Source organism: Rhea americana, unplaced genomic scaffold (genome assembly GCF_003343005.1).
Source record: "Rhea americana isolate MKP2758 unplaced genomic scaffold, rheAme1 scaffold_2, whole genome shotgun sequence".
NCBI classification, from domain to species: Eukaryota; Metazoa; Chordata; class Aves; order Rheiformes; family Rheidae; genus Rhea; species Rhea americana.
The window spans coordinates 12,338,255-12,352,107 of record NW_028186149.1 but is presented as its reverse complement, the minus strand read 5'-3'; the positions used below and the strand labels follow the sequence as shown (position 1 = coordinate 12,352,107).

General features: G+C 42.8%; 1 protein-coding gene across 1 annotated transcript in view; it reads left to right on the top strand.

Annotated features, from left to right (window-relative positions):
* Positions 1-13,853, top strand: part of DDAH1 (dimethylarginine dimethylaminohydrolase 1) — a gene marked incomplete at its 5' end in the record, with an annotated part of 62,467 nt that continues 48,614 nt past the window's right edge. The window contains one exon of the mRNA XM_085303682.1: positions 1-285. Coding sequence (XP_085159808.1) covers positions 1-285 — 285 coding nt within the window. The remainder of the gene's footprint in view (positions 286-13,853) is intronic.

Genomic DNA, 13,853 nt, shown 5'->3' with positions numbered 1-13,853 from the left:
GCCGCCGCCTTCGGGCGCTGCACGCACGCCGTGGTGCGGGCGCTGCCCGAGTCGCTGTGCCGGCAGGCGCTGCGCACCGCGCCGGGCCCCGAGGTGGACTTCGCCCGCGCCGAGCGGGAGCACCAGCTCTACGTGGGCGTGCTGAAGAGCAAGCTGGGGCTGCAGGTGCTGGAGCTGCCGGCCGACGAGAGCCTGCCCGACTGCGTCTTCGTGGAGGACGCGGCCGTGGTGTGCGAGGAGACGGCGCTCCTCACCCGCCCGGGCGCGCCCAGCCGCAGGAAGGAGGTGCGGGGCGCGGCGCGGCCGCTCCGCACTGCTGGGGCGGCTGCGGCGCGGTCGCGTCCTCGGCGCGCGGCGCCCCCTCCCCCCACTCCCGCGCCCCCCTCCCAGGGCGGCCGTTAAACCGCCGCGACCGTTAAAGCGCCGCGGGCGGCCGGGGGCTCGTGCCGGCGGGCCCGAGCTGGGGGCGCGGGGCCGGGTCYGCCGTAAGCGCGGGCAGCGCAGCCCGGCGGGCGAGATGGCCGAGGCAGGTGGGGAGAGGGCGAGGCGGAGGGGCGGGACCGAGCGCGGTTCCTCGCGGCACCGCCGTCGCCCGCCGTTAGCGGCCGGCGCAGCGCGGGGGCTCGTCCGGCGCCGCGGGGGCTCCGTCGGCGCTGCCCCGCGGCAGCCGCGCCCCGCCGCTGCGAGGGTTTCGGTCTGGAGGCGCTGAGCGCCACTAGGAGTTGGGTTTTTTCGTTCACAGCGCCTTTCTCAGCGGTTACGTTATGAACAGCTACCCGTGCTATGCTTCTTTGTGACAATAAACGAACAATATAAACTATGACTCATCCTTTCTCTGTTGTGTGGACCTGTAGTTTTTGCAAACTTGCAAAACTYAGTCCTTTGTCATGGATCGCTGGTTAATAGAGCAGGTTTATGTTAGTGCTAAAATACTGTTCAATCCAAATCCCATTTTCATAATGTGTTTAGTTTAATTTGAGCTCCCTTTCAGGAAGTTCATTACAGATGCCTCTTGTAACTACCCAGCTGCCTGAGCGCAGGAGCTGGTATTAGTTTTGGTGTATTTAGTGTTAGCCTGAATGCCCTTGACCCTAATACTGCCTTCCTTGTGCACCCACTGTGTGTCTTGTGGATTAGAAACTAGAGGAGCATGTGGGTGTGCAGGGAATGCAGGCTTTGGTATTTAATGGGTAGGTGTAAAGGATATGCTACTGCAGGAGCCTTATTTGGGTTTAAAATTTTTTTTTCCTTGACCTACTCAGTTTCTCCAAGAACCATTTCATCGAGGAGGGAATGCACTGAAGTGCCACTCAGTTATCTTTAACTAGCTGTCTCTATGGCTTTGGTCTTCTTGATCTAGTGTCCTCCTTTAAAATAATAATAAAACTTACTTGAATAAGCACTTTGTCCTACACTGTAATGGTCTGAGGCACTGCACAGCTTTTTGTGTTCAAATACATACCCATTTCTTTGTGTGTATACATACGTATGTACTGTTTGGAGTGTACACCTGAATGTTCTTAAAGGTAGCAACATTAAAGTGCATGCACTCTCTGTTACTTGCAGAAGCAACTGTTTCTGGCAGAGTCCAAGTGAACTTTCTCTTGTCCTTTACCATGACATGTTGATATGCATTTGTGACTCCTGTTGCCATGTGAACCCAGTTGGCCTTTTGGAGCAATTGTTCATRTACAGAATTTACACCTTTTTGGAAGTGTACAAAGTGTATGTAAAATACAGATGTGTGYGGTGGTGGTAGGATTTGATGTTTAGAGCCCAGAAGATGTTTAGGAAGGGAGGTGGCCCCTGTTGTGCAACTGGGGATGATGGTACTGGCAGGAGGTGGGAGTCACTCAACTGAAGCATGAGGTGAAGGGAGGAGGGAGTATTTCTTTCCATTTTGAGTTCTGAAGTTGTGCCAATRCAAAGCAAATTCTAAAGGATAAGGTATGGTGGTAGAATTGAACAAATAATTACAGTTCAATATTGTATTACAACATTTGAGGGGCAGTAAAGAAGTGAAAGAGCAAGGAACAAGGAAACAAAGGACATGGGGTCACTTATAAAAAGAAGCAGATTATTCCTCTCTCCTGCCTTCAGTGCCATTGATTATTGTGGCACAGCGGAGAGTGGAAAAAGAGATGTAACCCAAAGTTGCAAGAGTTATGAGGGAGGGCTGGTGATCTCTGAAGCTAAGAGAAGGGGTTTGCTGAGCCCTTGAGTGAAGCAGTGTTGGATCTGAGCACCTGATAGCATTAATCCTCTTTTGGGGATTAACAGCAGCAAATTAAGCACCAAAGTAACTACTTTGTATTCTGTCTATTACAGATATCAGGCAGGTAAAACAAAGGTTAATTCTTCCATTAATAAAAACCACAAGATGTGACATTTATTTCTGTAATCCCAAATATGTAAACCATAATTAGATGTTAGTTACTGGCAACCACAAAGATCAAAAAGAATTGTGCTGCAAGGAATGCATATGGTAACAATWTATCATTAAATTACACAGTTTATTGTCACTTTGAGAATAATACAAAATCTGTTATGCTTATGCTCTGTTTTCTTGCTTGGCCTGTGTCTTCTGGGTCTGAGACCAGGTTTCTTATCAATCAGAATTACCTGTTTTGAATGAAGGGTTCGAAAGTGATTTGAAGCAGAGCCTGAACATGGTACATTTTTGCATGGAACAGCGGAACAGGTTCACTTCTTTCCATGGGTGACTTATCCAGGCATCCTTATAAATCCAAAAAAGAAGTGTTGAAGCATGATTTGAACCTTATTTGTTTTCTTGGATGATGGGGCAATCCCTCTCATAAGAGGATTTTATTTTTTATTCACAAAAAGTTGTAATAATGCATGACACTGCAGAATATTGTTTGTCTGACCATGTAATTCTTAATTATTTATAACAACTCTTTCTTCTGGGAACATCATTACAGCACTGCCCTGCAGAGAAGAGAGAAAAGACCATTGGGGAGCAGGGGGCTTTCCGTTGGGTTGTTCATGATTGTTCTGAGTGCTGCAGCTGTATCTCTGGCCCTTTCCTGCCCCTGGAGGCAACCCCTTGGAGACCAGGCCTTTGTCCTTTCTCCCCTCTTCCCTCACAGAGCAGACAGGCCTGGGTTTGCAGTGTGTTGGTTATGTTTAGCTAGAGTCTGGTTTGTTTAGGAGGTTTCAGTGACCAGGCTCGAGTCAAGGCTTCAGAAAGAACAAATATATATGACTCTTTCACCTAGGGCTCAGCTGCTGCAGTGGAGGGTCTGGTGTTTGTCTTGGATATCTTGGCAAATGTTTGTGTTAATCTACTTTTCCTAAAAAGTTCCCTGAGAAACAGTAATGTTTCTTGTAGTTTCCTGACCCAGTTGAAGTTCCTCTATTCTCCTCACTTCTAGCATTTACTGTTCTTGGATGTGCCTGGTGCAGTTGGTTCAGCCAGGCCAAATGTGAAACCTGTAGCCACTCCAAACACTAGGTGTGGGGTGGCCCTACCTAAGCCACCTGTTCTACCTGATTCACCTGCTGTGAATCTGTAACACCTAGAGAAAAATACCATTTCTAAGATTTCTGTCTAGTCTTTGAATCTCCCGTTGAGAGTATTCTTGGAGTTTTGCAGTAAGTGAAATTGCTGAGGAGTCTCTTCTAGGATCTGTCATGTTTAATATCTTTATTGATGACCTGAAAGGTGAGGTGGGAGGCATCTATATCAAGTTTTGGACAGCCTCAAATTTGAGGGGAGCAGGTGATGTGGATGAAGATCAAGCTGCCATTCAGAGGAGCCAGGCTGGAGCAATGAGCTGATGTGAACCGTATGAAATTCAATAGAGACAAATGGAAAGTCCTGCCTGTGGGAAGGAGGAACTCCTGGCTAGCTGGGGATGGCTCCCCAGAAAAGAATCTGTGGGTCTGCTGAACTGGATGTGAGTCAGCAGCAGGCCCTGGCAATTAAGAAAGCCAGCAGCATCTTGTGCTACATTAACAAGTGCAGAGCCAGTAGATTGAGGAAGATGCTTGTTCCCTCTACTCAGCACTCATTAGATCACATCTAGACATGATGCACCTACTATCAGAAGAACATTAACAAACTGGAGCAAGTTTAGTAGAGGGCCACCAGGATGGTCGGGAGCTGCAGCACAAGCTGAGGGAACTGGGCTTGTTTCAGTTGGAGAAGAGGTGATGGGGGAGAGGGGGCTAATAACAGGCCCTGAATGTGGTGTATATTGAGGTTATCAAGAAGATGAACTAGAGTGTCCACAGAGGTGCATAGCAGGAGGACAAGGGACAATGGGTATAAACTGAAGCAAAAGTTTTTGCTGGGATATCAGGAAGAAGCTTCTCACAATGGGGACAGTTGAACATTGGAACGGGCACCTAGAGATTCCACAACCTCTTTGTGCTTGGAGGTTTTCAAGGTCTKWCTTGGTAAAGCCCTCAGCAACCTGTTTGCTGACCCTGCTTTGAGCAGAAGGTTGAACTAGAGAYCTCTTGAGGTTATCTTCCAACTTGAATTATTCTGCAAATATGAGATGCTTATATGTTAAGATACACAGAGACAGGCATTGGTTGGTTGAACTGCGTCATTTAGTCTGTACCTTTGTGACAGCTGATAGTCACTAAATCTGAATGGCTCCCATGCTGATGGCACCACTGTTGGAACCTTAGAAGGCTGAAGCCCTGTGAAACCAGTTCATAAACCAGTGTTTCTTTATGCTGTTTCCAAAAGTCTTTGTTTCTGCCTTGGCTGGTTCAGGCAGACTGGTATGAATATGAACCAAGGATGTTTGAGTGCATTATCACTAACATGGTCTGCTGCATGACAGAAGGGAAGAGAACAGAGGCAGTCTGCCTACAACACCAGTTTTCTTCTTTTTATATAACAAAAGCATAAACCCATGAATATTTTAACAGTGCGGTTGATGCATGCTTGGCTTAATCCAGTTAATGTTAAGCCACATACTGAGCATGCACTGTTGACCTGAAACATTTTTTAATGTAGTRGTGTTGCTTTAGTCGACTTCATAGTCAGCCAGGTTTGTCTCGCTGATCTTTTATGTCGCTTCCAAATGGGGTAACTGTTTAACAGACTTCTGTGCAGGATGGGAGGATAGGGTTGGAATGGGGTTGTTTGGTACTATTTCTGTGAAGAATTAACAGACAAGGGATTGYGTCCAGGAAACATGCTGGGAGGGCTGGTGATAGAACAAGCTCAGAAGGCTGATCAGTGAARTGAAGAAGATGGGGGTCTGCCTAGGTGCATCTTGGAAGATAGTGGCCTGGTAGAATGTGCAGCCGGGGGAGCTGCGTTTCAGTTGCATAATGCCTTGGATAACCAGCTCCCACATTTCATGTCACTGAAAACTATAATGCAATATTTAAGAACTGTTGCATGTGTTTTGTCTTGCTGACTAGGCTCCTTATTAAGAAGGGTAGCTTGTTTCTACTTTAGTAAACTGAAAATTTTTCTTTCTACTGTAAAAATGACAAGAATTTCTATTTCCAAATATTAATTGGTCTTTTAATGGAGGACAGTGTTTTGAATGTTCTTTAGACAGGGCTTGTCTTCATAGGGATGCTAACTGGTGAAAACTTAGTCATGCATTTAATGGTTTTGTTTGCAAAACTCGGACACTTATTTGAAGGCATTATGTTTCTGTGTGGGAAAAGTCTGCATAAACAAGYGTTAGACCTGCATTTATCAAGTTTTGAGTACTGTTTTACTGTGGTTGAAAGGGAATCTTAGGTTTTGCTGGCTACTAAGGTAAAAAGAACAAAGCTAGGATTGCCAGCCATCTATCTACTGACTTTGGAATCTTCCTACTCTTCTTCCCCCCCCCCCCCCATTTTATTTGACTGAAATCAATTACTATAACACTGCATGTACCAGACAAATCTATGCAATAGTTTGTAATAGCACTGATTGAGCTTTCAGGCTTTATCAATACTGTTGGTTACTCTTCCAATGCCACTTACTGCCTGTCTATCTGGAACAAAACAGAAATCTGGAATTACATTAGGTTTTGTTCCACACAGTTGTAGAAAGAGAGTTAAATTTGGTCATACTCAGTCAGTACTGGGAAATAACCCAGTATTTTTTTAGTAGAGTAGAAAAATTAGTCATGCATTTAATGATTTGTTTGCAAAAGTCAGACACTTGTTTCAAGGCATTATGTTTCTGTATTATCTTCTGGACTTATTTTAAAATTTATAGTTCCTAGGGGATTTTGGATTTATCAGATAAGGTAAAGGCTTTTGAAGCAAGTCAGAGGTAGATTATTAATGCAGGTAACTTGATGTTTTGTTCAGCTGTGTGCAATCACCAATGTGTGCTTGATGTTCAGGTTGAGTAACTTCAATTGAAATGTTGTGATCGCTGATCAGATTGCCAATTCCAGAACCTTTTGTTCTAACAATGTGTTCTCAAATGTTTATTCCTGTAGTATAARCACTTCACGTCACCTTCTGAACATAACAGGGTTAGTGACTGAGAAGAGCTTTGATCAGCACATTGCTCTTGCCGCATAAGTTGTCTTAACATGCTTGGAATAGTACTAAATGGCATTTCTACCATTTCTCTGCTTATGCAACAGATGGAAATCCAAAAGTTCAGCAAAATGCACCCCCAGTGAGCTGGCCTCTTCAGCTGCTGCACAGGGAAGGGAGAGCAGCTGGTGCTGGCGGAGAGATTCAGGAGCTGCTACAGAATAGGTCACTGTGTTTTTTCCCTTGGCTATCAGGACAGAAAATGCCCATTCACAAGCCCAGTTCTCCAATATCTGMATGGGAGCAAGTCTTGGGGTTGCATGCCTGCAGTGAAGGAGAAGGGAGTGTATACAGTCCTGCAGCAGTGAGGACAGTGGTTTAGTGCATCTTCCTTGACTAACAAAAGAGTATGCTTATTAGTCTCATCCTCTCAACAAGCATTGAAAGAGTCTCTCGCTTCACTTTCGAGCCTCTCCGTATAGTACTTCACATGTCTGCTTGCTGGGCAGCACGGTTTTGTGTGCAGCTGTGGTTCTCCAGGTTTCTGCTGGGCAGTGCCAGGCTGTGTCCTGTGTACTCTCACCTGCACAGATGCTTCCTCACCTGCTTGTTAGCACAGCTTCTGTAAGGCTACACAGGAAACCAGAGCAGTGACCTGCTCTTGGGTGGAAGGAATCCCCTCCTCCTTTCATTCTTTTCTTTCTCTGGAGTGGTTTAGGTAGTTGAATAGGCTCTTTGAGCTGACATTWTGTGCAGCTCTATGAACAGCTGTACTCAGAGTGGCCATACAGAGCCAAGACTGAGTGTCCAGAGATTCCTTACACTTATTTCTTAGCTCTTCTTGCCCTGGATCAATGCTGGCAGAACTTGTAGTAGTTTATATAGCTGCAGTGTAGACAAAATGTAGGCACTCTGAGAGTGTCTACTGACCTGTAATGTAGATCCATATTTAGGTGATGTTCCTGGTGAATATGGTACTTCAAGAGCTGGCTAGTGTACATTCTGGAGGAGCTCTATAACTCATTTTGAGTTATGGAGGGTAACAAAAATTAGGAATGACATTAGGTACTTTTTCACCCTCTCTTCAGCCTTTGTTTTCCCTTGAACACATTTCCTGTTCTGCACTGAGTATATACATGCTCCTTTGCCTTTCTTTTTTTCACCATGTTCTCAATTTAATGTCAAAATTAGAACAAAACCATGAAAGATACTGTAATTGGTTGTCATTTTGTTTTCAGTTTTACTTTTCGATCTGTTTTCAGTAGCAAGCAAACTTAGGATAAAACTGGATGAGGTATATACCTGGTTTTGATTATCTCTTGCAGAAGCATCATATGGAAAACGTTGAGATTATACAGTTGGTGGAACCAAATGTAACAATCTTTATTAAAGCACGTGCTATTTGGAGGTGGGTGCTTTGGTTTGTATCGAGGGAAAGTGGTTCTCTCTGGGAGCAAATAGGAGCTGTACATCACAGGGAATGGAAGGGAAACAAGTGACCTCTGGTATCAGAGACTACATTGGCATTTTCTTTGATATATTTTATTAGCTTTCATTTTCAGTGTTTGGATATTAATATATAAATTAACCAGAAGGTGTATTGTAGAGGAGAAAGTTTTCCTCTTGAACAATATTTGAGACAAGACTTAAAAAAAAAAAAAAAAAAAAAAAAAAAAAAAACAAACAAAAAAAAAAAAAAAAAAAAAAAAAAAAAAAAAAAAATCCCAACAGTGGGACAGATATAGGCTCCTGATATAGGTCTATCTGTGTAACTGTTATTTTGGTAAACATGGGGAAAGAATGTGAGGGTCTCACCAAACAGCCTGGCATGAAAGCAGGTTTGATTTGTTTTTGTTGCTCTGCCCCATCTGACTGTGTAACAGTTTGAGTGTTGCCTTGTAATTCTTGTACATTCTTCTTTGATCTCAGAGTTAACTGTTAGTATGGTACTGTCGGGTGCTCTATGGCCCTGACACTGTGTGAACAGGGTTGACATTTTGGGTGAATTGGCTATATCAAGAACTATTCTCTTTCATATTCAATTTTGCTGCTGTGATCAGATTTAATGAAAAGATCAGGAAATAACTTCTGGTTAGATCAATAAAGGTGTTTTGTATTCATTATAATTGGTTTCTATCTATAGAACTATAAAACAATCTTTAAGGATAGATGTAGGAGCAACTTGAGCTTTCATGTATCTGAACAGAAGCAGTATTTAGGCCTTGTTATTAAATTGCCAGGTCAAGTTTCTTGAGTTGCTGGAAAAAAAAAAAAAAAAAAAAAAAAAAAAAAAAAAAAAGACAACCTACGTCCAAAGTATGTGTTTGGGTTTTTTGTTTGTTTGGTTTTTTGTTTGCATCCTGTGGAGATTGTTATTTGCAAGTCAAGTGTCAACTTTTGTACTTCTTTTTAATCATTGCTCCTGTGGCCATGATAAATTKTGTTGGATGAGGTTACAGTTTGAACATGATCGGTGCTTAAAGGTTCCAAATAACCTTAGGTGTTTACTTAAAGTGGAAAGAACCTATTCTGCTGTTTTCACTCATATGAGGCTTAGAGTTGCCTTCTCCTTTCCTCTAACCCCAGGACRGTTTTGCTTGGATTTTCAGATTGAACCTTAATGTCTGTCTTTTGATAGCTGCCTCATTTAAAAGCATAGTAAGATCTAGTTTGCTAGCTGTCACTACTAGGATTTTGTTCTGAGGGTTTGAAAATGATGTAAAATCTATTGAACATCCTATGTTGGGAATGTTAATTCTGTGCACCCTTCAAACCTGCAACACCCTATGCACCCTGCAGAAGGGGGTTTGTATGCAGATTGCAGTCTCTTCTGGCTCATCTTGGGGTCTGCCAGATCTGAGAGTGGCAGAGTGTGATGTGTGGTGCAGAGTAGCTTTCACTTGCTCCAGCTTGGCGTGTTGCTTTCTGGGATGCTTGGATACAGTAAGTGAAGTTCCCCTAGCTGAGTTTTCTCACGCTGTGCCAGTAGCACAGCCAGCAGCTGCTCTCAGCTCTGTGCCAGGACACACACATGCACAGGAAGAAGCATATATCTTTGCTTTCCCCCCTGCCTTTTACATGCTCCCACTCACAAATCCAGCTCCAGTCTTACATTTCTCTATGCAGAATTCTCTCTTACCGTTTGCATCTCCAGRTCAGCCTCCCTGAAGCCCTGTTTGTCTGCTCCCACATATGCTGTCACCTGAGTTGGGATCCAGCTGTGCCATGCCCACCTCACTCCAGTGCGCCTTCATGGCTGCAGTGCTTGCTGGGCTTTAAGGCACTTCCAGCAGGAAGCACGAGGGGCCGGGAGCAGCCTCTCTCAGGATTTTACACCCCTCTGGGTGCATGAGTGCAAGCCTGTAATTATGGCAGTAGCAAGTGCGTGTTGTTTGCTGGCAATAATGTGTGAAAGTGCCTGTCCAGCAGCTCAGATGCCTGCTTGTCATTTCATTTACGTTCTTAAAATGCTTTTAATTTACCTTGCCACTAAATGCTTCAGCAAGTAATGCATTGTAGGTTTATATGGCTGAATAGCATTCACTTTGRGTAGTGTGATGCAAGTATGGTACGGTATGAGGCCTTCTGCCATAAAGCACTGTCTTGAAAAGATGTGCAGTGCTCGTTTCAAGGTCCTTTACTTTTTAGGAAGTTGTACATCTCTTATACAATGTTAATTCTCTGGCCACATCCATAACCCAGCTGAGCAGATATTCCTTAATCTTTTGTTACCGTTACCTTTTAAATGTTTGTGTTTCTCGGTGGTCTCTGCAGGCCCTTCTGACATTGGGCTTTCTAAGGACAGTACTTTACAAATTCTAGTGTCAAGTTCTTTGTGCTCATTTATTATCTCAACACTACATCTTGCCAAGCTCTCTCCAATTCTAGGATCCTGATTATTTTGCAGAAAATTCTTAAGGCTTCATATGAAGTGCAACTCTCTTGATGCTCATTCAAGAAAATGAGTCTCAGCTCTGTCTTCAGAGAGAGGCTGGCTCATTGTACAGTGTRTTAACTTCTAATGTAGAAACATAAATGTGGTAGAGGCAATAACTTCTGGTTTGTTAGTCAAGTGCAGTTTTGGAAGAAATGGTATCAAGTCCAGTTGTGTCCTTAACAAATTCACCATCTCTAGCCTTCCCTCTTGGTGAGGTAACCAGAGCACATAGCACTTCAGCAAGCATTACTAGTCTAAACACTGACTTATTTTTTTAATTAAAATAAGCATATRCAAACTTTAATTTCTACCAATACTGATGCTTTTCCCTTGCCAGTTTCTCAAAAATAATTCTAGAGTAGGTATTCGCAGTATGGCTCTGCTGAGGGTACTGCAGGAAATGACCACATAGGGAGCTTTAATTTACATTACTCTATTCATAGTCTGAATATTTTCTGGGCTTTGGTGTCACAAATTAGCCCAGGGAAACAGTATGTGTGCTTCTGCGTAAATTCAGGTTTTCTTTTGCCTTTGACACAAGTCTCCTGGTAAATGGTTTTGGATCAAAAATGTAGATCAGAGTGTTAAATGTCTGACCTGTAAGGCAAGTCACCTAAACCTAGCAGAGTCTTCATTGCCCAAACTTCATTTAGACATTTGTTTAGAAATTGTTACTGTGGAAGGCTTGTAGACAATAATGGCTGTAGAGAACATCTTCCTACTAAGAAGGTAATTACTATGACCATTAATTGCTGATCATTAATTGCTAAGACAGAAATGAACCTATTTTGAAATAGGAGCACATCTCTGCTCAAAGCAAGGATTGGTTGTAAGAGCTTCACTCTGTTCAGATCAGACTTGACCAGCAGCAAGCACTGGCCAGTCGTGATTTTAAGATGAAGATAAATGRTGCTGCCACATCAACTGAAAATAACTTTTCTTTTGTAGTAGTGTCAGGGCTTTATTTTCTTTTAAGAAAGACTTAAATGAAGTGTTTTATGGCTAAGATGTGTACAGGAGTCAGATCTTGTGTTCAGCCAAGGCAACTGATCACACATAAGGCAGCCAATTACATTCAAATGTGTTATTTTTGTTATTTTCGGTCAATAGGCAAACCAAAACAAGTATGTCAAAAGTAGCTTGCTAGAGACTCGCAGGTGAGTTTTATAAAATTCATTTTCATATATTTCAGTAGAAATTCAGTATTTGGCACTGTATCTTAAAAATCCTGATAACCTGGTTTGGAAGGATTGTGTGGGTTAACAGTTAATAAAGGAACTGGCTAGCCAAGTTTGTCTCTGAATGCCAATCTAAGTTCTCTGACAAGATAGTGGCTGCTAATGCAAACTGACACAAAACCAGCTATATACTTTGACACTATTACCACTGCGGTGTTTGGGGGGGAGGGGAACGTTGTTYGTTTTTTCTTCCTCTGGAAAGAGGTACCATGTGTCCTAGAAGCTGTGGCACATGTTTTGTCCTCTACCCCATTAAAAGGATGGTCTTTTCAGACAAGAACACTGCATATATCCATGTCTCTCTRCACTTCAGTATGGTTGATGTCTTTTACAGTCAGACTTGTAACCATGGAGAATCTTTTCCACAAGAACACAGGCTTTCAGCCAGAAAGGTGAGTGTTTTAGAGGAAGAGCCAGTCTCTGTCTTGTTGTCAGAAACATTATTTAAACATAGCTTAATATTTAATAGGAAATTCTAGACTATACCTCTTAGTAAAGATGAGGCAGCTACCTCATCATTACCATTTAGTAAAGATGACGAGTTCATTTTGCAAAGAACACAAGGTGTTCTGGAAAGTTTCACCTACCCGGATGGCTGAGTGCATCTGAAGTCATCACTGCTTGGATCAGTGAAAGTCATGAATCTCAAGCATCTCTTGTTGTTCAAACAGTAACTGTAGAGAGGAGTGCTAGGAATTGCTCAGTTATTTGTGGTGGTGGTGTTGCTATAGCTAGCCRCTAGATATTCACCCAAGTTTGATACAGTAGTTATGGTACATTATCTGTTATAAGCTTCTGACTGGAATACTAATACCTGTGCTAAAAGAGTGTAGTAGAAAGAGCTGAAGTGAGCAATGCTGTTGAAAAGCAAATAGAAACTGGTGAAGGATGTTGATGGAGGAGGATATGAGTTGGATACCTTTATTTTTCCTGCTGACATCAAAGTCCTCTGCCTGTTTGCCTGTTCTTTGGGAGGTACTGGAGTTAACTCCTGTAGCTGTATAGTTTCAGAAACTTCAAATGTAATGCTTTCACTGAAGTAGAGAGCATTAGGGAAGAAAGTGTCGGGTTATTTCAGACCCTCCTCCACGTCCCTTGTGTACAATGGTTTGTTAAGCACTTAGAGAATCCTGTTCAAATGCTGCAGAGAACTGTTTTAGCATAGTTTCTAGAATAAGTCAGACTTCATACTACTTGGCTGTAGGTCTTACTGATCTTTGTCCARTAAGTCTGTATCCTCTAGACTATTCTTAAGGAGGGAATAATCTGAAAAAGAAAACCMGCACCAATTCTTCAGGAAGAGAAGCGGGGTAGAACAGAGAGATGCTGTCGAAGTCTATATGAAGAAGAGGGAGTGTGATCTAACAGTCTGCGTGGGAGAGARCCTTCATCAGTAATTCAGCCACCATAATGGATCCTGCACCTTCACTGATGATAACAAGTCCAACCATGAAACTCCAGTCCCTACAAAATGGAGCTTCATTAGTGCCACACAGCAATCTGTTATTATTGCATCCTTAAAAGTAAGTGTACCACTAAATCTGTTCTGGCTCAAGGGCTGTAACTTTACTGTCAAAAAAAATAAAACAGCCAGGTATCCTTGACCCCAGGGCTCTGGGTTAGGATGTTTCCCTTCTAGATGAATAATCTAAACTTTCTTAAACACTATGCACCAGTATTGCTAAAATACCATTTTTTTGACTGTATTTACACACATTTCAGGTCCAGATGAATAATCATATTAAAGTTCTAGTCACCCATCTTGAAAACACAGAGTAAGCAGAAAAAGTGGAGGAGAAGACCTTACTGCAGTACAGAACTGTATTCAGTGAGGTAAGGATAATTAGATTAAATCTCTTCAGCTCAAAAAGCTGTATGTCTGGAAGGAGTAGGGAAAAAACAGAAAACTATAACATCTTAAACATTATGGAGGAAAGAGAACGGCAGAGAATGCTAGCTGAGAATGATAGTACAAAAACACAATAACATTCAGAGAAAATACCCAGGCAGCAAATTCAAGCAGAAGGAAATACTTTGTCATGCAGTGCACAACTGAACTGTCAAATTCTTTGCCAGGATGTTGCAGGGGCCAAAAGTACAGCTGGATGTAAATTAACAGAGAAGTCCATTAATAGCTATTCAACATTTTGATCCAGATGAAATATCTTGCTTCGGAAGTACGTAAACTGCCTCTTACC